Consider the following 23,595-nt stretch of genomic DNA (forward strand, 5'->3'; position numbering starts at 1 on the left):
TCAGTAAATTCCAAAATAGTTTGAATGTCAGTTTTTTTGTCAAATTTTTTTTTCCATTAAATTATTATTCTATAACATCTTTTCTCTTATCTCTGAAAATATCTTGGCAAAATTCCCTTGTTTAGTGCAGAAAAACAGCGATTTATAGTGTCAAGCTGAAAATACTCTCTTTCTCTAATGCATTCTATGCGACCATTAGCGCCCGGCAGAGGTGAAAAAAAAAAAAAAAAAAAAACAATCGCCGTATATCCCATACACCTGTCCGTCTCGTAAGACTACAAAGATAGTTTACCTTTAAAATAAACCGCATACATGTACAGTGAATGTGTATAGTGCGCATTTCGCGCCAATCCTGTTTAAACTATAACGTCACGCAGTTTCATAACAATCGCGAGATGGACGCGTCTCAACGGTGACAGTTATTTAAACCTGTTTTTCTCAAAATTCCGTTCCAGAAAATCATAGAGATCGGCCGACTTCAGATAAACATAACTTCTGCTAGCAACAAGCTATGATAAAAATAAAAACAGATTTGGAAAGGGCTTGATACCAGCATCCATATGATATCAAAACCTGTAATAGGTAAAATTTCACCATGTGGTGGGTTTTCCCAGATCGCATCACATTTATTTAGTTTAAAAACAGCTAAGTTAATTTAAAGTGCCATTTTACACCACTTAGCAGTTTAAAAAAAGTGAATCATATAATTTTTCACTTAAATGTAGAGGAATTTATCTTCAAATTGAAATTAAAATTGTTGAAATAAAACAGTGCAACTTTCATAAACACAAAATCTATTTATGATTACTCCCTACATGTCTCAATTTGTGTTTCAGAGATGAATCTTCCCACTTTTCTTTTTGTGGTGGGGTGCTGTTGTGCCCTTTCAATGGGTGGTAAGTTTTACCAACCATGCCATCAAAAATCAAACTGCTAATTAACAATATAGAATCAAAACATATCAAAAATTCTGGTGCAAGAAATGTAGTCTTGTTCTCTTTACACCTGTTTTGACATTCGTCTTCTGGAGATTCAATTTCATGACTACATCTATCACTTACTGCACATTGTTCCATTTAGTAAAGTAAAGTAAATAAATAAATAGATAAATAAATAAATTGCAGCTTTCACTAAAATTAGTCATCAATGGCCTTTCTAGGGCTAGATCCTGATGTAATAGTCTTTTCTTTTTTAGCAGAAGAAGAGAGTCCTGGGAGACGTTTCATTCTAGATTCAATCGAGGAAGCAAAGCAAATAGTAGATGCTGCTTACAAGTATTCTCGTGATGAGTGAGTAAAGTTTGTAAGAATGTTGCTTAATATTCCTGTGCCATCATCAGTCATTGATCTATTTTATTTTTATAAATCTCCCCTCTTCCAGGAGCTTAGCAAGGGTGCGTGGAGATGCCATCAAGCCTTCCGACAAGCTACGTCTGCTGAAACAGCCAGCTCGAAAGACACGAGACGCTGTGAGAGCCGCAGACTACATGGGGCAAACGCTCAGACTGATCAGTGAGAAAGCCCATCATGTACACAAGAGGTCCATCAATGCTACAGGTATGAGAACAAAAAACTTGGCTAAACTTGCAAAGCTCAGAAAAGATCCATCACTGGATTGGATCACTGACTGATGTTCCTTGTTATAAACTGTCATTATGTGTTTGTCCCCTAGATCTGCTCACTCAAGACGAGCTTAACACGATCACACGTCTGACAGGCTGTGCTGCTCAAGTTCGGCCCCCTTCTTGTAGGACCACACCCCACATAAACAAGTATCGAACTGCCAGCAATGTCTGCAACAACAGGTCTGTCTTGCCCTTCTTATTCAGAGGAGTCTTAATCAAAGACTCAGTGTTTGCATTGTTAAACAACTAAATTTATCATTCCCAGGAGGAAACCACTTTTTGGTGCATCCAACACCCCTTTTGCCCGATGGCTGCCTGCTGTCTATGAGGATGGCATATCCCAGGCCAAAGGATGGGATCCCAACAGATTGCACAATGGCGCAGCGCTGCCCCTGGTATGATGGAGATGATTATGAATAGTTTACTTGACAATCAAGTAGGCCACCAATCAGTTAACAATGTCTGAATGTTCGTGAGACTCACTCTCATGCTCATGCAAGTGAGTAAATGATCTGTCTACCTCATTGATTACAGGTCAGACTGGTTTCCAATCGTATTCTAAGCACTGCAGATGCTGACGTAGAGAGTGATCGTGACTTTACCTTCATGCTTACCATCTTTGGGCAATGGGTTGACCACGATCTGACTTTTACACCCACCTCACCAAGCATTAGGTCCTTCAGCAGTGGCATCAACTGTGACGAGAGCTGTGACCGCTCTGAACCCTGCTTCCCAATTCCAGTCAGTCAAAGATTGTTCTTCTGTCAGATATTATCCCACGATTGTTGTTTTATAAAAAACTATCTTTCATGCTATATTTATTGTCAAAACACAGGCTCCTCCAGGAGATCAACGCCTGCGTCCTGCGTCCTGTCTCCCTTTCTTCCGTTCGTCACCGGCCTGTGGTTCTGGGAACACTGCCTATATGTTTGGTGGATTCCCAAATGTTCAGGAACAGATCAACACTCTAACAGCTTTCCTAGATGCTGGACAGGTTTACGGGAATGAGGATGGGCTAGCAAAGGAACTACGAGACCTGACCAGTGATGGTGGTCTTCTGCGTGTCAACAATCAGTTCAAGGATAATGGACAAGATCACCTGCCCTTTACTAGTGTAAAAAGTAACATGTGTGCCACACGTAGGAAAACCCTCAATGACACCACCCTAACAGAGGTGCCTTGCTTCATTGCAGGTCAGTAACTTTTTCATTCTTAGAAAATCTTATGCCTTCATATGCAAGTATCGGGCATAGTTTTCATTGGTAAATCCATCATCTAAAATGTATGGTATTTGCACAACTCAAATGCTTATGAACTCTTGATGTGTGCAGGGGATGTTCGTGTTGATGAGAACATTGCTCTTACCTCAGTACATGCACTTTTCTTGAGAGAGCACAATAGATTGGCTCGTGCCCTCCATGTGCTCAATCCTACCTGGAGTAGTGAAACCCTCTATCAAGAGGCAAGAAAAATTGTGGGTGCCTACAACCAGGTAAATACATTTAATGAAAAGTGCATTAACACAAGCACAAAGAGTTACATGAGGAGTACAACATATATTAAAATATTCAACCTCTCCTTTCTCTTTTAGATCTTGGTGATTAAGGACTACTTGCCGATAATTGTGGGTCCTGATGCTTATAATAGACACCTTGGACAATATCCAGGTTACAATGAAAATGTGGACCCTACCATTGCAAACGTCTTTGCCACTGCAGCTTTCCGTTTTGCCCACCTGGCCATCCAACCCATCATACCTCGTCTTGATGAAAATTACCAGAACCATCCTCAATTTCCAAGTGTGCCCCTCTATGAGGCCTTCTTCTCACCATGGAGGGTGATATTTGAAGGTGAATTTGTGAGGCTTGTTACAGCATACTCAGAGAGTCCTAAATCTGTCTTCTTTCAAACTTACTTTATTTCTACTTTGCTTTTTGCGTAGGGGGCATCGATCCTCTGCTGCGTGGACTGATTGGTCGGCCAGCAAAACTGAATACGCAGGACCACATGATGGTGGATGCTCTTAGAGAGAGACTGTTTGCCTTTACAGCCCACATTGCTTTGGACTTGGCATCCCTCAATATGCAAAGAGGCCGTGACCACGCTATACCAGGTAAATATTCTGGATTCATACACAACATGTACACCAAGTCTTGGAACCCTTTAACCTGAACCATGTGAAGCCAACTCAGCTTCATGGTGCATTACCACTGCATGTGTTTTTGAGAGAAGACTTACCGGTATCCATCTGTTGTTCCTCATAAGGCTATAATGCATGGCGTCGGTTCTGTGGACTGTCGGTACCTCAGAATGAGCAAGAATTGGCTGTGGTGATGAACAACACTGAATTGGCTCGCAGGCTGATTGAGCTTTATGGCACCCCTGAGAACATTGACATTTGGTTGGGAGGTGTTGCTGAGCCTTTTGTTCCTGGTGGTCGTGTTGGTTCTCTTTTTGCCTGCCTTATCTCTACACAGTTCCAGCACATTCGCGAGGGTGACAGGTAAAGATTTGTGTATTTAGTCCAGGGGTGTCCAATACCTCTCTTGTAGTGCCACTATCCTCCTCCAACCCTAATTAAACACACCTGAACCTGCTAATCAAGTTCTTCAGGAAATCTTCAGGTAAATGCCCTGTGGCAGGTTGGAGCTAAAATCTGGAGAACACTGGCCCTCCAAGAGCGGGATTGGACATCCCTGATTTGGTCAATGAGACTAGAATGTGTTTAGGAGGTGTCACATTGTGTTCAGGTTATGGTGGGAGAACAAAGGAGTGTTTACCACCAAACAAAAAGCATCACTGGCCTCTGTGTCGCTGGCCCGCATCATCTGTGACAACACTGGAATCGGCAGAGTACCCAGAGATCCTTTCCGCTTCACCAGTTCAGCCAGTTTCGTTAACTGTGGGGATATCCCCGCCTTAGACCTCAACCCTTGGATTGAAACTGGTAAGGCACTACAGTATTAGAGCTCTTGTGCTATGTGGTCATACATAAATCTTCTTCCTCTGACTGCAAATTTCTGCCTAAGCTTCTTACTACCTTTTCTATTGTGGAGTACCTAATTTATGGTAGTATAGGCACATACCAGGTATTGAAGAAATTTTATAATCTGTTTGCATGGTCACCACGGTTTGGTTCACCTGTGATTTGGTATTTGGCCTTCCAGGTGACGGTGGCATCAGCCTATCAGACATTGGAAATGAGGTTAGAAAAGTGTTTGTTTTCTCTCAATTGCAAGGAAAAAGAGAGAGTGATGATGTTGTGCACATGATTTATTAGCTTAAATGGCAATTCATTCACTGCTAAAACTCTAGACTGGACACAGCTTGAGTAATTTCTTCTTTGCTGTACACTGGACTGGTGCAGTGACATAAATTAATACATTTGGATGTCACAACTGTCAAACAATGTTTTATGACTCCATATGAACTGCACCAAACCTTTGTAAGCTGTTCAGTCCTTCTTTCTACTTTTTGCATGCTTCAAGGCATTTTGCTTGGTTTAGGGGCCTCTTTTGCATTTTAAAGGTCCCATGACAAGCTATTTTTTCTAGGCTTTAATATAGGCCTTAGTGGTCCCTAGTACTGTATCTGAAATCTCTTTCCAAAAATTCAGCCTCGGTGCAGAATTATAGCCAGTACAAGCCAGTCCCAAAATGAGCTTCCTTCAGACAGGCCGTTTCAGTGTCTGTAGCCTTAAATGATAATGAGGAGGAGAAAGGCAGCGCAAGGTGGAGGGTGGGTGTGGCCTTGACCATCTTGCGCAACGGTACTGTGGCGTGCATGTTTACGTTGGATATAGCAATGGCACGAAGACACGCAGTCTTTCAAGCATTTCAGTTTGAACCAGAATCTGATCCAGATGGAGAAGCAACGGATGAAGAAGTTGCAACTCAGTGGCTCCAGCAGGACGTTTCCGAATGGTTAGTTTAAAATATTATCTCTGGATACGGTACTTTATTCAGATGGTTTACAGTTATTATAACGCTAGGTTAGCTAACGCTAACCTACTGTTGCCTTTTTATGAGAGATCTGTAACGTCTGTATTTATCTTATTACAATTACATCAATCTCTGCGATCTTGAAATGCGGATATCGCGCGCCGCGCGCGCCATATAGCCAACAGGAAAACGGTTATCCAAATAACAAAGAAGTGTACAACACTCGCGTTACAGTGTGTATTCACACACATAAACTGCATAGCTAATGTTACAGCCACATTCTACGTGTAACAATCTAGGTAACCATAAACAGTAAAGCAACACACTTACATATCATTAGTTGACTTAACGTTACTTGTCCGAGGTGTGTAGCTGAGCCAAAGAGAGTGATCCAGACTTTAGTTTCAGACGTTCAGCAAGCCCAACTCTGTATTGACCCTTCAGTGTTCATTTGTACAACCAATTATTGAGCAATTGTTATGCTTCGCTCACTCAAAAGCCATGATATCTATCATGGACAAACTAAAATCGTGCGCGCGCGTTCCTACTTCCTAGCGCATTTTCTCATGGGCGGAAAAAATTCTCTGGGCGGGCAAAGCAGAGACAGGGGAGGTAACATTTCCTCCTTATGACGTCATAAGGAGGAGATTCAAGATCAGCGCGTATGAGCCTGCATTTTCTCGAAGGCAGAGAAAGATAGCAAAAGCTCGATTTACACCGTTTGAAATTTCTAGAAACTTGGGGACCATATACAGGCTAGGGGAACTCATATTAATGTTAAAAAACCTCAGAAAGTGAAATTTTCATGTCATGGGACCTTTAAACCGTGATTTATTTTACTTTAATGCAAACAGTTTGGCTTATAGTACAAACATATAACATCTATGCATGAACCCTCAGATACAGAGTCATTCCAAGGACCTCCGGGACCCAGAGGACCTCAGGGGGAACCTGGTAAGCAAGCCATAGATCAAGCTATTTAAATCAAAATATTCCTTCAACAAAGCTGCCAACCTCACTCATTTTTTTCCATTTTTAAGCCAGATAACAGAACCAACATAGCCGAGATTTTTTATCGTTTCTCTAATATTTAATTTCCCCTAGGTCCACGAGGTGTAGCAGGCCCATCTGGACCTCAAGGACCCCCAGGACCCCCCATTAACACTACAGGACAACATTCCGCCTTCTTTGCTTTTGTTGGCACCACCCTTCCTGCCTCTGCTAAAGTGCTTGTGTTCAGGCGGGTCATTTACAATGGACAGAACCATTATAACCAAACATCTGGGCTGTTCCTCTGCCAGATTCCTGGTGTATATGAATTCCAGTTCTCATGCATAGGAACTCGGACTTTGGGCACAGTGACCTTAAAGAGAAATAATGTTGTACAGCTAACTGCTGAAACAATCATCCTTAATACGCGATCATTAGCTGAAGGGAAGGTGATACTGAACCTACAGATAGGAGACCGTGTTTGGATGGAGGCTTCTCGGGGTGCTAATGCTATAGGCAGTTCCAGCTATTTCTCAGGCCATATTCTCTTCCCTGTTTGAGACTATTACTTATAATGCATTACAATTTTCCTTGTATGTAGCTGTTGTTTTTATTTATTATAAATGCAGTGCAACAAATGAACATATCCAGCAAATAAGAATAACAAAAAAAAAAAAGCCTATAAAATGCTAAATGTAAATCTGCTACTTTTCCATTGTCTTTTAAAACACTGATTTCTTTCTTACTGTGATCTCTGAAGTAGTTGTTTCTGTCTTTTTATTAATACGATATGATTATGTTAGCTATGCAAAATTATGGGTTCAGGTATACTTTTTGTTTAAAGCTAAACTATTCATAATTTAGAAACATGGACATAACCACTAATGCACTGTATGTTCATAAAAGTTGTTTTTGGTTTTGTTGTCAGATTGCAGCAAAAATATTCTGTAGTCCATTCTGTGACAGTTATTTATGTGTATGCTTTTAGCAAAGTGTAATAAACAAATAAAGAATAAAACTTTGTATATCAATTAATTATCAGGCTTGTTCTACTTTCTAAATGGTGGTGGTGGTGGTGGTGATGGGGGGGGGTGTCTGTCACGTTTTCGCATAGCATTTGGTTTCGTTTGCTCATCTTGTTTGTTTTGCAAAGTTTGTATTTAAGGGAACGATGCAGACATGGAAGCAGACAAAAACAATGATGTAGGGGATCCAAGTGCAGTTTATTATAATGGTGATAATAAAAAATAAAATAAAATATGAAGCATAAACCATGAGTTAATCCAAAGCATGAAACACAAAATAAACATGAACTTTAATACACAAAGACTAATGACAACAAGGAACTGGTAGGGAAAATCAGAGAATTTTCTTCATCCTCCATCTTGTGCTTCACCGAAACGTGGCAGTCTGGACTTACCGGACTCTGCGCTACAGCTGGCAGGAGTCTAACTCTTCAGAGCAGCTCAGCAAAAGCCAGTTCAACAGCAAGCTAGTCAACAGTTTTCTAAGCCAGTTCAACAGCAAGCTAGTCAAAAGTTTTCTAAGCCAGTTCAACAATAAGCTAGTCAACAGTTTCCTAAGCCAGTTCAACAGCAAGCAAGTCAACAGTTTCCTCAGTCAGTTCAACAACAAGCTAGTCAACAGTTTCCTCAGTCAGTTCAACAACAAGCTAGTCAACAGTTCTCTTACGAGAGGTTCTCTCTTATTGCGTAAGTTGCTTACGCTATGGGTAAAGTCATATTTTCTCGAGATATGAAGCCAAAAAATTATCCTTAATTTTTGTATTTATTGTCAAGACAGTGCAGCAGCTAGCAGACCTAGAGCGAGCTGTCTAGCGCGCTCATTGGCTGCCCTGCGGCAACTGCAGCAGCCTTCCACTGAGCCCCGCGTGACCCGACAAAGCCCGCCAGAATGGGAGTGGCTTAGCGTATATAAGGAAGGGCTCAGGGGCTGCTTCCCTGATTTTCATCTCTTCAGCGAAGCTCTACATATGCCGCCGTTGAATTAAGCGACTAGCAAGCAGAGGAAAGCGTCTGAAGAAGCCGGTCGTCTTCGCCGCCTTCAGCCATCCGTGCCTGCCGCGCTATCCGTCGACAAGTATCCTTTTTGCTCTGCTGTGTGTGTTCGTCGCTGCGACACACACTTTTCCGTCTAAAAGAGCGCGAGGCTTTTTCTAAAAATGCCTCGCAGTTCCTGTGGCTCTTGCCGAGCCCCGCTCAGCGCCGGAGCCTGCCACGTGATCTGCGCTCTCTGCCTGGGTCGAGACCACGAAGCCCTCGCTCTCTCTTCGGGAGGCTGCGTCCATTGCGAAGAACTTTCAATGTCAACCCTGCGGGCTCGACTTGAAGTGTTCGACGCCAAAGCTGTCACTCCGCCCGTCTCTGCTGGACTGCGCAAGAAGAAGCACCGCTCGCCAGAGGCCATCGGAGTCTGATGTGGCATTCAAGGGCTCGCCGGATCCCTTACCTCTCTCTCTCCTTCTCTGCCGAACCCCCCCGCAACCCCCCCCCCCCCCCGCCACCGCCGGCAGGGCTTGACATTAACTTTTTTGCTCACTAGCCAATGTGGCTAGTGGTTTTCCAAAGTTACTAGCCACACAGCATTTTTACTAGCCACATTTTTGTTGTTGTGAAATTACCTGATAAAAGTTGACTATGGCGTGCTAAAATGTACTTGAACTAAATTTACAACCCTTTTAAATGTAAAACCACTGTATACACCCAAATCAAGACTACATAAATATACAACAATACAGGTCATTATCATTAGCTCTGATAAGGTTGTGTGTAAAGCTCCTTTTTTAAAATAAAACCATGTATTGTGTATTATGTCGCCACATTGCTCCACCGGCATATGGCATAACTCCAGCAGGTTCTTTGTTGTCTGTCACTAGCGACAATACTCATTAGGGCTGTCAAAATTGCTCAAAAATGACCTTCGAATATTCCCTCTAAAAAAAACACATAGCTTATATTCGAACTATTCGAACATCTGGTTGCGCATTTTGTCATGACATGACGCATTACATCAATAACAGGACAAATTAATACAAAGAGACTTTACTTGTATAGGTAGTTTATTTAAGTTTAAACATATTTGACAACGTATTACCTACACGAAAACAAGGAAATCAACTAATGGCCAAGACCGCAGACCTCACTCACTCTCGCTCGCTCACTCGCAGGCACTCTTTCTCTCTCTAGCCCTCACACTCAACACCAAACGCGAATAGAGCATCTGGCGCGAGTGTAAAGACGCGTTTACGCGCGTCTGGAGGTCTTGCGGCGCGAATGAGGCGTCACGCGCTCTGTGCATAACAGTTTAAAAATGAACAACAACAATAAGCGAATGTTGAGTGCTGATCAAGAGTTTAATGCAAGCCATTTAAGGTCGCGACTCTTATATAGCAGGCTTCATTCAGTGATTGAAACAAATATTATTAACAATGATTGAAGTTTTACAGTATATATAATCGACATTGAATGCTCCGAGCGTGCTGTGCAGTGGTAAACATGGAACTTTTCCTTGACATGAAACGGTAAATAATCAAACCAGTGGAAGCCTGCAGTGCATGAAACTGCTGTATCTAACCTACCTTATTCATGCAATATCTATTCAGTCAGTACAGTAGCCTACACTTCAGCAATGTTTCTGTTTAACGTTAAATAAAATGACCCCTCAGGCAGCGCGCCCACTCGCAAAGCACAGCCGCGCCTCTGCTACCGCGGGCGTTTTTCCACATTCGAATATTAATTTTCACCTTCGAAATTCTGTTTTTTAAAACTATTCGAATATATATTCGAATTTAGAATATTCATTGACAGCCCTATGGGAGTTGTAGTGTCGTAGTGGCACACTTATTTCAGATGCCTTTTGAAAAGACTACAATTATTCAACCCGCCAAAGTGGCTAGTTGGAGTGACTGTGTTACCCGCCACGAGCAAAATCCACCCGCATTTGGCGGGTTGGCGGGTGTTAATGTCAAGCCCTGACCGCCGGAGATGCCGCCGGTGACAGTTGCTCCATCCTGGCCTTGGACAGCGAGGAATGGTCCGGTTCTCACCGTTCTGCCTCCTCTTCTGTCCAGGAGTCCGGCTGGATGCGGGCCGGCGTGGACGCGGAACTTATGCATCGAGGTCTGCACCCTTCCTGCTGGAGCTCCACGCGGAGCTTTCTAAGTCGTGGAATGCACCATTCTCCACGAGACTCCACTCACATGTCTCCTCAGTGCTCTCCCAGGTTGACGGCGCCGCCGAAAGGGGATACAACACTATCCCCCCAGTGGAGGAGGTGGTAGCAGCGCACCTTTGTCCGCCCTCTGCGGGATGGCGCTCAAAGGCTGCCCTCCAGTCCAAAGCCTGCAGGACCACATCAGCTCTCGTCGACTGTGCTTTCTCAGCCGCCGGACAGGCTGCGTCCGCCCTGCACTCCATGGCAGTCCTGCAGATCCTCCATGCCGATCTCCTCCGTAAAATGGACGAAAAAGGCCCGGACCCGGCTGCCATCACGGATTCACGAGGCGCGACAGATCTCTCCCTCAGCGCAACTAAATCCGCGGCTTAGGCTATTGGAAGGTGCATATCTTCGCTCACCGTCACAGAGAGGCACCTCTGGTTGATGCTCGCCGACATGAGGGAATCTGCCCTCTCTTCGGCCCAGCGGTAAACGGATTGTCGACCGTTTCTCGGAGGTACAAAAGACCACGCAGGCCATGAACTTTTTCCTGCCTCGATGCTCTAGCTCAGCTGCAGGCCTCTCTCGAGATCAGCCTCCTGCGCGAAGCTCTAACCAGCGTCCAGCCCAGCCTCCGTCTTCGCAGCGAAGACAGGGCAGCCGCCCTAGATCGCGCTCATCCAGCCGTCACAGGCCACCTCTCCCGCGGGGAACCCGGCCTAAGATTGCGTTGAAACCTGAGCATGCAAAGTCCTCCTAGCGGCCGAGGGGAGGAAGAGATGGTTGAATCTCGCCGCGGCCGGACCTCCGCCGAAATGTCCCGCTTTGTCAGTCCCCTTAAGAAAGGCTACTGCAGAAGTGTATTTTGCAGCCAATGAGCCGGTAAAGACCCACTCAAAGAGCCGCTCAAAGAGCCGCTCGCCTGCACACAACTGCCGTTTTCACAGCGACCCAGAGAAATCTCAAAAAGAGTTGTAATGCCTGGTTATCCGGCTCACGCTGTTGGCGTTTTAAGTGTAGAAAATGTGCCCACGTCTCAATGTTCACCCCTACACACAAGCACAATAACCCCCGTGTCTCTCACCCTCACAGAGCCCACTCCCATAAAACTGGCAAATGCCGCTCGAGTGTTAAACGTAGGAAATGTGCCCACGAACCTGTGCCCACACCTACTCACTGCCCGCTCTGTTACACGGCCAAAGTTACCTCTTACCGGTCATGTTATGAATGTAAGTCCTGTGCCCGCTCACGAGCGCTCACACTTACTGACAAACACTTTACCCCCAGTGCTGCTTGCGCGTCCCGATTTTCCCACAAAATGCTCCCCTTCCAAAGCAACCGGGACAATCATGTGTAAAATGACCAGCCATCGCTGTCAGCGAGTATTCCAGCACCGAGAGCGTGCGCTCCGCTCCCATACCTCTGGTTCAGGTTCTCGACCCCACGAAGTGCGGCGATTGAAACCCGGAGGCCATTCTGCCCTTATCTGTACATGCAGAAGCATGGGAAGCTATTCCAGGTGTGTCAGAATGGGTGCTGAGCACAGTAAAACAGGGCTATTCGCTGCAGTTCGCTCGCCGTCCCCCGCGCTTTCGAGCACGGACCGAGACGAGAGTGAATATGGAAGTAGCACACCTACTCCGCGCAGAAATAGCAAAACTGCTGTGCAAAGCGGCCATAGAACTGGTACCTCCTTCTCTGGGCAAGTCAGGCTTTTACAGCCGTTACTTCCTCGTGCCCAAGAAGGACGGAGCTCTAAGACCTATCTTAGATCTGAGATGTTTGAACAAAGCTCTCATGAGAAGACCGTTCAAAATGCTCACAACCAGACAGATACTCACGCAAATTCGCCCGAGGGACTGGTTTATTTCTCTCTATCTGAAAGACGCGTACTTTCAGATTCAGATAATACCCCGTCACAGGCCATTCTTGAGATTCGCCTTCGACGGTCAGGTATATCAATACACCGTCCTTCCGTTCGGCCTGTCTTTGGGCCTGCTCACATATCGCGTCTTTTGCGCGTGCAAGTTCGTTATTTCAAATGTAGCCGCGCGGTATGCGCGCTCATAATGGAAGCGACGCGGTCGCGGTGCGACGCGCTCGTTTTTTCCAAGCGCGTCCGCGCCGCATCGAGATAAAAACATCTCAACTTTTCAGAATTCCGCAAGCGCACCGCAGGTCACGTGACAAGAACCAAGCTTAGCAACGACAGACGCCTCTGGAGAGATGCGCGATATGTGAGCGCCGCCTTTAACACCCCGTACATTTACGAAGTGCATGGACACGGCTCTCGCTCCCCTGAGAAATCGGGGTATACGGATTCTGAACTATCTGGACGATTGGCTGATTCTGGCACAGTCAGAGATAGAACTTGTATCGAACAGAACAGTGCTTCTCCTTTCCAGCCAACTGGAAAGCCTGGGTCTTATGTTCAACTGGACCAAGAGTTCATTACTGCCCAGTCAGTCAGTCTCTTTTCTGGGAATAGAGCTGGACTCTGTGGCTATGACGGCCCGCTTGTCGACACAGCGCGCGCCATGTTCGACACCTGGCCACGTCTTTCCAGAAGGGCAGCATCGCTCCTCTGAAAACATTTCAGAGAATGCTGCGCTGTATGGCGCCAGCTGCAGCAGTGCTTCAGCTGGGCTTACTGCGTATGCGCCCACTGCAACGCTGGCAGAACGCTCGAGTGCCTCACCGAGCTTGGGCTTCTGGCGGCATACAAATCAGAGTGACCCAGAGCTGCGTTTCAGTGAGGAGTGATGATGGGAGCTGTCTTGTACCGAAAGATCATCTCGACGGACGCTTCCAACTTAGGTTGGGGCGCTCTCTTCGAGGGCAGACCGGTCTTTGGCCTGTGGTCAGGCCGAGAGAAACGCCTCCTATAAACTGTCTGGAGATGATAGCGGTCGAGAACGTGCTGAAGCGTTTCCTCCCATACATACGGGGCCACCACGTTCTAGTCTGTACGGACAACATGTCTGTGGTGTCCTACGTTAACCGCCAGGTCCAGGAATCTCTGCGATCTAGCAGAACGCCTCCTCGTCTGGGCTCAGCACTCGCTACGCTCCCTGAGAGCCGCGCATGTGCCGGGCCACCTGAACGACGGCCCAGACAGACTGTCCAGGGACAACATTCCCCCGGGAGAATGGTCCTTGCATCCTCAGACAGTCCAGTTACTATGGCGCCTTTTCGGCAAAGCGGAAGTCGACCTTTTCGCTTTGAAAGACAACGCTTTTTTTTTTCAGAATTAAGTAGTAGGAAATTGCTTGTCATCCAGTTTTTTATATCAGCTATGCATTCCTTTAATTTTGTGATGGGTAAATTTTGTCAGGGTGTGAAGAAATATAGAACTGCGTATCATCAGCATAACAGTGCAAACTAATGCCAGGCTTCCTAATGATATCTCCCAAGGGTAGCATGTACAGAGTGAACAGCAACAGTCCTAGTACTGAGCCTTGTGGTACACCATACTGAACTTTTGATCAATAACACGACATCTCTTCATTTACTGCTACAAACTGATAACGGTCAGATAAGTATGATTTAAACCATGCTAATGCAATTCCACTAATGCCATCATAATTTTCAAGTCTACTTTAAAGAAAGTTGTGGTCGATAGTGTCAAATGCAGCACTAATAGAGAGATACAACCACAATCGGATGATAAGAGCAAATCATTTGTTACTCTTATGAGAGCTGTCTCAGTACTATGGTACTGTATGGTCTAAATCCTGATTGAACATCCTTGCAGATATCATTTCTTTCTAAAAAGGAAAATAGTTGTGAAGATACTGCCTTCTCTAGTATCTTTAACAGAAAAGGTAGATTCGAGATTGGCCTGTAATTGACTAATTCTGTAGGATCAAGTTGCGTTTTTTTAACAAGCGGTTTAATCATAGCCAGCTTAAAAGTTTTTGGTACGTATCCTAATGACAAAGATGAATTAATGATATTAAGAAGAGGATCTATGACCTCTGGAAGCATCTCTTGCAGTAGCTTAGTCAGTATAGGGTCAAACATACATGTTGTCTATTTAGATGATTTAACAAGTTTAGAAAATTGTTCCTCTCCTATAGCAATGAATATTAACTACTTGTCTAGCTTTAATTTATAATAGAGAGAAAAAATTTTGCCGCGTCTGCATAGCCATGCGAACCGGAATTATCCCGAGAACATTTTATCTGTACTGAGGTAAGGGGACGGGAAGGAGGCCTTCACAGCCCTCCCACTGGTTGACACTTCAGGACTGCGTTGTTATCGTGTCCAGGCGCAAGTTCTTCATCAGATCTGGATACGGCCTGGATACGACGGACTGCGGTAAACCCCGGATAAACAGAGAGACTAATATTAGCGTTGCAATAGACATGAAGGAATATAATGCGTTAAGAGCTTGCTTAAGTACTGGAGAGCCAAACCATTTAGTGTTTTGTAAGTAATCAGCAATTTTAAATTTATACGAAGTTTAATAGGGAGCCGGACATACTTCCTGGTTCTGGTAAGAACTCTAGCTGCTGCATTTTGGACCAGCTGTAGTTCGTTTATTAAGCATGCAGGCAGGGCCGGTTCTAGACATTTGGAGGCCCTAGGCAAAATTCATGTTGGAGGCCCCCCCACCCCCAATAAAAAACACTTGAAACAAATATGATTCCTAACCTTTTTATTTATACAACATTTCATTTTAAATTTAGTATATTTTTACTTACACAGTACATAAGTTTGGACAAATTACTATTTTTAATGTTTTTGAAAGAAGTCTCTTATCAAGCCTGGATTTATTTGATCAAAAATAGCCTACAGAAAAATAATATAGTGAAATATTATTACAATTTAAAATAATGGTTTTCTATTTTACTGTACTTTAAAATATATTTCTGTGATGCAAAGCTGAATTTAGTGTCACGTGATCCTTCAGAAAACTTTATAATATTCGGATTTATTATCAAATGCTAGAAATGGTGCTTAATATTTATTTTATAACGTGATACTTTTTTTCAGGATTTTTTGATGATTAAAAAGTTGTTTTAAAAAAGTCTTCACTATCATTTTTATATATTTAACACATCCTCGCTGAATATTCCTGGTTTTTTTTTCTGTATTTTTGATCAAATAAATGCAGGCTTGTAGAGCATAATAAGAAACTTCTTTCAAAAACATTAAAAATAGTAATGGGTCAAGACTTTTTACTGGTAGCCTACTACATCAAACTTCATCTAAGGTAATCTCTTTTTTGTTTAATGAAGATGTTATTGTTCTTGTTGTTATTTTGCTGTTTTATTCATTTTATTCACAGTTCCAGAATACCACTTCAGTAGATGAACATGAACGTGCTTTTATAATTTTTTTCATATGCGTTATGGGCAGGATTTTTCCCTCCCATTTAATAAATATTGACTGCAGATATTGTCATATTATAGTAATATGATATTATGTATTGCATTGCTACCTTAAATATGCTATACACAAATCAAGCGGAAGAGAAAGATACGATCGCTACTGAGCAGGAAAAAAAAATCTAAACTAATGATGTCAGGGTATAATCATCAGCATCAGAATATAGAAGATAGACCCATAGATATGAGATCCTTTATTTGAAACATTTAAAAATGTTGCAGTGTGTTGGTTTTTTAACTTTGAATACAAACGTCTTGTCTTTTACTTTTGTAGCTTTTTTACTAGTCAGCTCCCAACGCGATGTTATTCATTGTAGGCTACGCGCAAATTCAAAGCGTCGCGTCTGGGCACGTTAATGACGCTCGCGCTCTTTTAAACTCGTAGACTAACAAAGCGGTGAATGATTTTTCCAGAAATGACGCTGATCTACAGTAGCCCACACGTTTATATTTAAAATACATTGCAATCACTCCAAAATCGATGACCTGCATTACGAGCTGTGCTTTTTTGCGTGCCTATTTAGGCTTTTGCTTCGCACTCGCAGCACCTGATGGATGCGTTCGTTAACCGCCTCTGACCACCGCTGACTCGGACTCAACTGGCTGGCGCCTCTATATATACAGTCATGGGCTGGCGTTAATGTGACGTAATGTAACAGTCTATGGTTAAGATAAACATCGTCACTATTTTTAGTTAGCCTAATTAATACATTTTGAAATAAATTGTAGATAGGACATTTGTACAATTTTTTTTTTTTTTTTTTTTTTGTCCCTCTGTCTGGGCCCCATCCCGCCAATCGGGCCCTAGGCACGTGCCTAGTTTGCCTTTGCGTTAATCCGGCTCTGCATGCAGGGCAACCACCCATATATAGCATTACAATAATCTAGCCTATATGTCAAGAATGCATTAACTAATTGTTTTGCATTTTTCATTGAGAGCATATGACGTAATTTAGATATATTTCTAAGATGAGAAAATTTGGTTTTACAGATAATAGACACGTGACTTTCAAATGAAAGATTGGTATCAAAGAGCACACCTAGGTTCCTAACCAACGATGAAGAGACTTGACAGTGCAGCCATCAAGTGTTAGACAGTATTCTAGGTTATTACGTGAGGAAGTTTTTAGTGAGGAGGCGTGAGGAGATAAAGGAGGATCTGCACGCTGCTCAATACAGCCAGAGGAATAATCAGAAAACCTCCGATTTTATTTATCTTAGCCTATTGGTTTTGCTACAGCACATATTTATTAAGATTAATCTCCACTCTGTAGACAGTATAATGGTGTCCAACCATTGGGCTTGTGACAGAGGGCTCTGTCACGATCGCGACAACACTGTATTCACACATGTATATGAACCACTGTTCAACCGTTCACATGTTTATCCTACCCTTGGGTGCACACTAGGGTCAGGTTAACGCTACAGTTTCATACATAACGCATTCATGTCCACTCCATTACGACATCCTATCCTATAGCCCTTAATAAACACACACAAACACCAGATAAGTTCAGCAATACATATTTATTGTACTTATCTGCACGTTATTTCGTCATTAGTTATGTTGCGTCTTTGTCCATGTTACCGGAAGCAAATGGCAAACCCCGGTGACGATCCAGAAGGGTGGATATCAGTAAATTCCCGCGTTGCGCATGCGCGATCGCTCTGGTAACTGGACTGTCGTAAATGTTGTTTGTTTAGGGTTGAGTTAATACATGTATGATAAGGAAGGATGTTTATATACATATATATAGTATTTTATATATATATATATATATATTTAGGTGATGAATGTTACACAATGTGAATGTGTATATTTGATTTTCTGACACTAATGTTATGTATATAAATATGTATGTAAAGCTATAATACTTACCTCTGTAAGAATGTGGATGAGTCCATGTGGGTGGAGCTTCTGGTTTAAAAGCCAGCCTTGTTTGATTGTTCAAGGGGTTTTGTAGTTTGGAGTCTTACTTTGACAAAGTGTAGTTGTGTGTACTTACCTTTCTGTAGAAGGACGTAACAGCCAAGGGCTGTCTGGATATTTTACTCCAGTTTCCCCATCTTTTCATTTATTATTTTGTATATATTTTTTTTTCTTTTTTTTCTTTAATAAAACAACTTGCACCAGAAGTACTATTGCGGCTTTGCCATTATTTTCTTGTGGGGGACCATTTTTCTATCACGCCTCATCACAAGTGGTGTCAGAAGTGGGATTGGCCAGCCGCAAGACAGTGAGTATGGGGAGGCGGACCAGGAAGGGTCTGCGATCACAGCACAAGTTTGTCGAGGAGGAGGAGGAGGAAGAAGAGTTGGAGATGGCCGAGGCGAAAGGGAGTTCGTCACAACAACCGTCATCCTCGAACGAGATGGTGAGCATGATGCGAGAATTCCTGACAGCACAGCAAAAGAGAGAAGAGGGTCTACTCTTTGAACTGCGTGGCCTGAGGGATTCACTGCAGCATCAGAGAACGTCACCAGCTTCACCTGGGTCGACACCGAGTCCGAGTCCCCGAATGGAGCTTCCTACTCCAATGAGGCGGCGCCAGGAGATGACGTCACCAGAGCGACAGCCATTGGGAGCATATGCACCATCAGTGTCAGGTCTGACACCAAGACAGCCAACAGTACTGCGCTCAGAGCCTGCAATGCCAGCGTATCATGAGGGGGAAGATATGGAAAACTACCTCCATCGATTTGAGCGTTTGGCACGGACTTGGAATTGGCCAGAGGAAGAGTGGGCTTGTCGACTTGTGCCGTTGCTTACTGGGAAGGCACTTGAAGCGTACATCGCCATGGATGAGGAGCGTTCAATGGAGTATGAGGAGCTATGTGAAGCGTTGCTGGAAAAATTTGACATTTCAGCAGAGACTTACAGACAGCGGTTCCGACAGACCTCTACAAAACCGGGAGAAACACCCACTGAGACTTATCATCGTTTGAAGGGACTGTATGCTCGTTGGATAAAGCCACAACAGCGCACCAAGGAGGAAATCGGTGAACAGATTATTCTTGAGCAGTTGTTGCGTGTGTTGCCGTATGATCTGCGTACGTGGGTGAAGGAGCATGAGCCTGCAGATGGACTGACAGCAGCCCGACTAGCAATGCAGTATACTAACGCACGCCGAGGGGGACGACCACACCAACCATCAACAATGATAAGAGGTACTTCAAAGACTGAGCAGGACAAAGAAGGTACTGTTGCAAATGTTTCTATGAAAAGTTTGATTTGCTTTCACTGTCAACAACAGGGTCATAAAGCTGCTAATTGCCCAATGCGCAAACCTAAACTGTCAAGCTATTGCTATGTGCCAAGGGGGGATGACAATACAGACATTTCTGAACTCTTTATGCACTGTTGCACAGTTTCTGTGAATGGACAGACCTTGAAAGCTTTGATTGACACAGGAAGTTCAATGTCATTGATTAAACGTGGTTGTGTCCCTGAAAATGTGATTAATTATGTGAAGACCATATCTGTACAATGTGTTCATGGTGACAAAGTTAAGTACCCTACAGCTGAGGTTACACTGAATGTCAATGAACAAATGTATTTGGTGTGTGTTGGGGTAGTTGATAGACTTCCTGCGGACATGGTCCTTGGATGGGATGTACCAGTGTTGACTGACCTGTTAACCCGGTGTGATAAACCCACGAAGACTTTAACTGTGGTATCATGTCCAGTGCTCACACGAGCTCAAGCCAATGCTGGTTTACAACCTCTGCCAGACTTGGATGATAGTCTGATCCAGAGTTGTAACAAACCTAGAAAAACACGTCGGCAACGCCGAATGGCAAAGTATTTGGGTATACCAACACCCAACGTGTCAACAGATGGTCTAGAGGGCGGAGATTGGAAGATTCCAGACAAAATTGCCCAGTTACAGGAGGCGGATGTTACTTTAAGGCCGTTATTTGCCAAAGTAGGTAATGATGAGAGGAAAGTACAAACTCTTGGGGCTGAAATGTATGTTTTGCAGAATGGTATTTTGTATGTGATGTCTGATGGTGTTACACGTCTTGTCGTTCCAAAATGTTGTAGGTCTCTGGTGTTACACCTTGCACATACTATACCATGGTCAGGACATCTTGCACACCAGAAAACATACCAAAGACTCAGCACTCGGTTTTTTTGGCCTTCCATGTATACTGATGTACTCACATACTGTGCCACATGTCCTGTTTGTCAAAAAAACAGTGCTGTCCGCAGATCAAAAAGAGTACCTCTGTGTCCGTTGCCGGTGATCTCCACTCCATTCCGAAGAATTGCAATGGACATAGTTGGACCTCTGGAGAGGAGCAGTCTTGGTCACCAGTACATCTTGGTAGTGTGTGACTACGCTACTCGGTACCCTGAAGCGTTTCCCCTAAGATCGATCACAACTGCCAAGGTAATCAGTGCTCTTGTGCAAATGTTTTCCAGAGTCGGGATCCCAGATGAGATCATCACAGACCAAGGCACCAACTTTACATCGAGTTTGATGAAGAACCTCCACAGACAGCTGGGCATCCAGTCGATCAAGACAAGTCCCTATCATCCACAGACGGATGGACTAGTTGAGAGATTTAACCAAACACTAAAGAACATGCTGAAGAAGTTCGTCAGTGACACAAGGAAAGACTGGGACAAGTGGTTGCCATTTATACTTTTTGCATATAGAGAGGTACCCCAAGCATCAACAGGGTTTTCGCCTTTTGAATTGGTGTACGGATGGTCTGTTCAGGGTCCACTTGACCTGCTGAGAAAAAGCTGGGAGGCTCCGACAAGAATCGCGACTGGTGATCTGGGCATTCTTCAGTACGTGCTGCAGATGAGAGACCGGTTAGAGAAGTACCGAGAACAAGCCATCGAAAACTTGGAAGTGGCCCAGAAGGCACAGAAAACGTGGTATGACCGGCATGCCCGTCACAGAGAATACCAACCGGGGCAGAAAGTACTATTGTTACTACCGTCATCAACGAACAAGCTATTAGCAAAGTGGCAAGGACCTTATGAGATCCAGAGACGAGTGGGACCGGTTACTTATGAGGTATTGCATCCGGAGAGGGGAAAGTCCAGCCAGGTGTACCATATCAACCTCCTGAAAGAGTGGCGTGAGAGGGCAGCAGATAAAGGGAAAGTATTGTTTGCCTGCAAAGGAGCCCCAGAAGGAGAGGAGGAGGGTGAGGACGAGATGGAAGACGTGGCTTTACAGAGATCTCCGGCAAAGATAACCCTGGAACATTTGGAAGAAGAACAGAGGGGGCAGTTGCTACAGATCGTAGATAAGCACCCAAATCTTTTCAAAACAGAGCCAGGAAGAACCAACCTGATTGAACACACGATCAAGCTCACTGACTCAACTCCAATTCGACAACATCCCTATCGAGTGCCTGAACGACTGATCGAGCCGTTGAAGGGGGAGATTCAGTTGATGAGGAAAATGGGGGTGATCGAGCCGTCAAACAGCCCATGGAGCAACCCGATTGTCCTGGTACCAAAAAAAGATGGATCACTGAGGATCTGCCTGGACTTTCGGAAGCTCAACGCTGTCTCCAGGTTTGATGCATACCCAATGCCTCGGATTGATGAGCTGGTGGAACGGATTGGCCAAGCCAAATACATCACCACGTTAGACCTGTGCAAAGGTTACTGGCAGGTGCCCTTAGCCCAAGAATCCAGAGAGTACACCGCCTTCAGAACACCCTTAGGACTGTTCCATTTTACTACCATGCCGTTCGGGTTACATGGAGCTCCAACTACCTTCCAACGGTTGATGGATACGGTTCTATGAGGGGAAGAAGACTGTTGTGCGGCGTATCTCGATGATGTGGTCATTTACAGTGGCAGCTGGGAAGAGCATCTACAGCACCTGAGCAGAGTCTTACAGAAAGTTAGTGAGGCAGGTTTGTCCTTAAATGTCTCAAAATGTGAGTGGGCAAAACAGGAGACACAGTACCTAGGATTCCTGCTAGGCAACGGCGAGGTTCGACCACAGGTGGACAAGGTGGAGGCCATACGTAACTGTGCAAGACCTCGGACAAAGAAAGAGGTACGTGCCTTCCTTGGATTAGTCGGATGGTATCGAAGATTTATACCAGAGTTCTCCAGTGTCGCGGTACCCCTGACCAACTTGACTACAAAGATGGTTTGTAATCCAGTCCCCTGGACCGAAGAAGTGGAGCGGGCGTTTCAACAGCTGAAGGAGAGCTTATGTAACAGTCCTGTGCTTCAGAGTCCTAATTTCTCACAGAGATTTTTAGTTCAAGTTGATGCTTCCGCCTATGGATTGGGAGCTGTACTGGCACAAGGAGAGGAAGGCCAGAAACACCCAATCCTTTATCTAAGCCGTAAGCTGCTACCACGGGAGACTCGATACTCCACAGTTGAAAAAGAGGGACTGGCCATCAAGTGGGCGTTGGAAAGCCTTCGATATTACTTGCTGGGAAGGGAGTTTGATCTTGAAACAGACCATCGAGCATTGACCTGGATAAACTCAATGAAGGATCGAAACGCCAGGATAACACGATGGTACCTATCACTGCAGCCCTACCACTTTAAGTTCAGACACCGTCCTGGGAAAGACAACCTAACGGCTGATTTCCTATCCAGATTGCCGGGTTCTCGTCAATCTAGGAGAGGAGGGAGGTAATGTGACAGAGGGCTCTGTCACGATCGCGACAACACTGTATTCACACATGTATATGAACCACTGTTCAACCGTTCACATGTTTATCCTACCCTTGGGTGCACACTAGGGTCAGGTTAACGCTACAGTTTCATACATAACGCATTCATGTCCACTCCATTACGACATCCTATCCTATAGCCCTTAATAAACACACACAAACACCAGATAAGTTCAGCAATACATATTTATTGTACTTATCTGCACGTTATTTCGTCATTAGTTATGTTGCGTCTTTGTCCATGTTACCGGAAGCAAATGGCAAACCCCGGTGACGATCCAGAAGGGTGGATATCAGTAAATTCCCGCGTTGCGCATGCGCGATCGCTCTGGTAACTGGACTGTCGTAAATGTTGTTTGTTTAGGGTTGAGTTAATACATGTATGATAAGGAAGGATGTTTATATACATATATATAGTATTTTATATATATATATATATATATTTAGGTGATGAATGTTACACAATGTGAATGTGTATATTTGATTTTCTGACACTAATGTTATGTATATAAATATGTATGTAAAGCTATAATACTTACCTCTGTAAGAATGTGGATGAGTCCATGTGGGTGGAGCTTCTGGTTTAAAAGCCAGCCTTGTTTGATTGTTCAAGGGGTTTTTGTAGTTTGGAGTCTTACTTTGACAAAGTGTAGTTGTGTGTACTTACCTTTCTGTAGAAGGACGTAACAGCCAAGGGCTGTCTGGATATTTTACTCCAGTTTCCCCATCTTTTCATTTATTATTTTGTATATATTTTTTTTTCTTTTTTTTCTTTAATAAAACAACTTGCACCAGAAGT

General features: G+C 44.1%; 2 protein-coding genes across 2 annotated transcripts; both read left to right on the plus strand.

Annotated features, from left to right (window-relative positions):
- Nucleotides 1-838: 838 nt before the first annotated feature.
- LOC308683402 (eosinophil peroxidase-like) lies at nucleotides 839-4,904 on the plus strand (the record flags this gene model as incomplete). Its single annotated transcript, XM_081353873.1, has 13 exons — nucleotides 839-896; nucleotides 1,196-1,289; nucleotides 1,381-1,556; nucleotides 1,672-1,804; nucleotides 1,890-2,019; nucleotides 2,159-2,365; nucleotides 2,460-2,817; nucleotides 2,956-3,116; nucleotides 3,216-3,474; nucleotides 3,567-3,737; nucleotides 3,890-4,127; nucleotides 4,375-4,571; nucleotides 4,792-4,904. The coding sequence occupies 13 exons, from the start codon at nucleotides 839-841 to the stop codon at nucleotides 4,902-4,904; spliced, it is 2,295 nt and encodes a 764-aa protein (XP_081209999.1).
- A 1,545-nt stretch (nucleotides 4,905-6,449) lies between these two features.
- On the plus strand, nucleotides 6,450-7,115 carry LOC308683403 (protein HP-25 homolog 2-like; the record flags this gene model as incomplete). Its single annotated transcript, XM_081353874.1, has 2 exons — nucleotides 6,450-6,519; nucleotides 6,670-7,115. The coding sequence occupies 2 exons, from the start codon at nucleotides 6,450-6,452 to the stop codon at nucleotides 7,113-7,115; spliced, it is 516 nt and encodes a 171-aa protein (XP_081210000.1).
- Nucleotides 7,116-23,595: the final 16,480 nt, after the last annotated feature.

The sequence above is a fragment of the Scardinius erythrophthalmus genome, assembly GCF_964197995.2.
Source record: "Scardinius erythrophthalmus genome assembly, chromosome: 23".
Lineage (NCBI taxonomy): Eukaryota > Metazoa > Chordata > Actinopteri > Cypriniformes > Leuciscidae > Scardinius > Scardinius erythrophthalmus.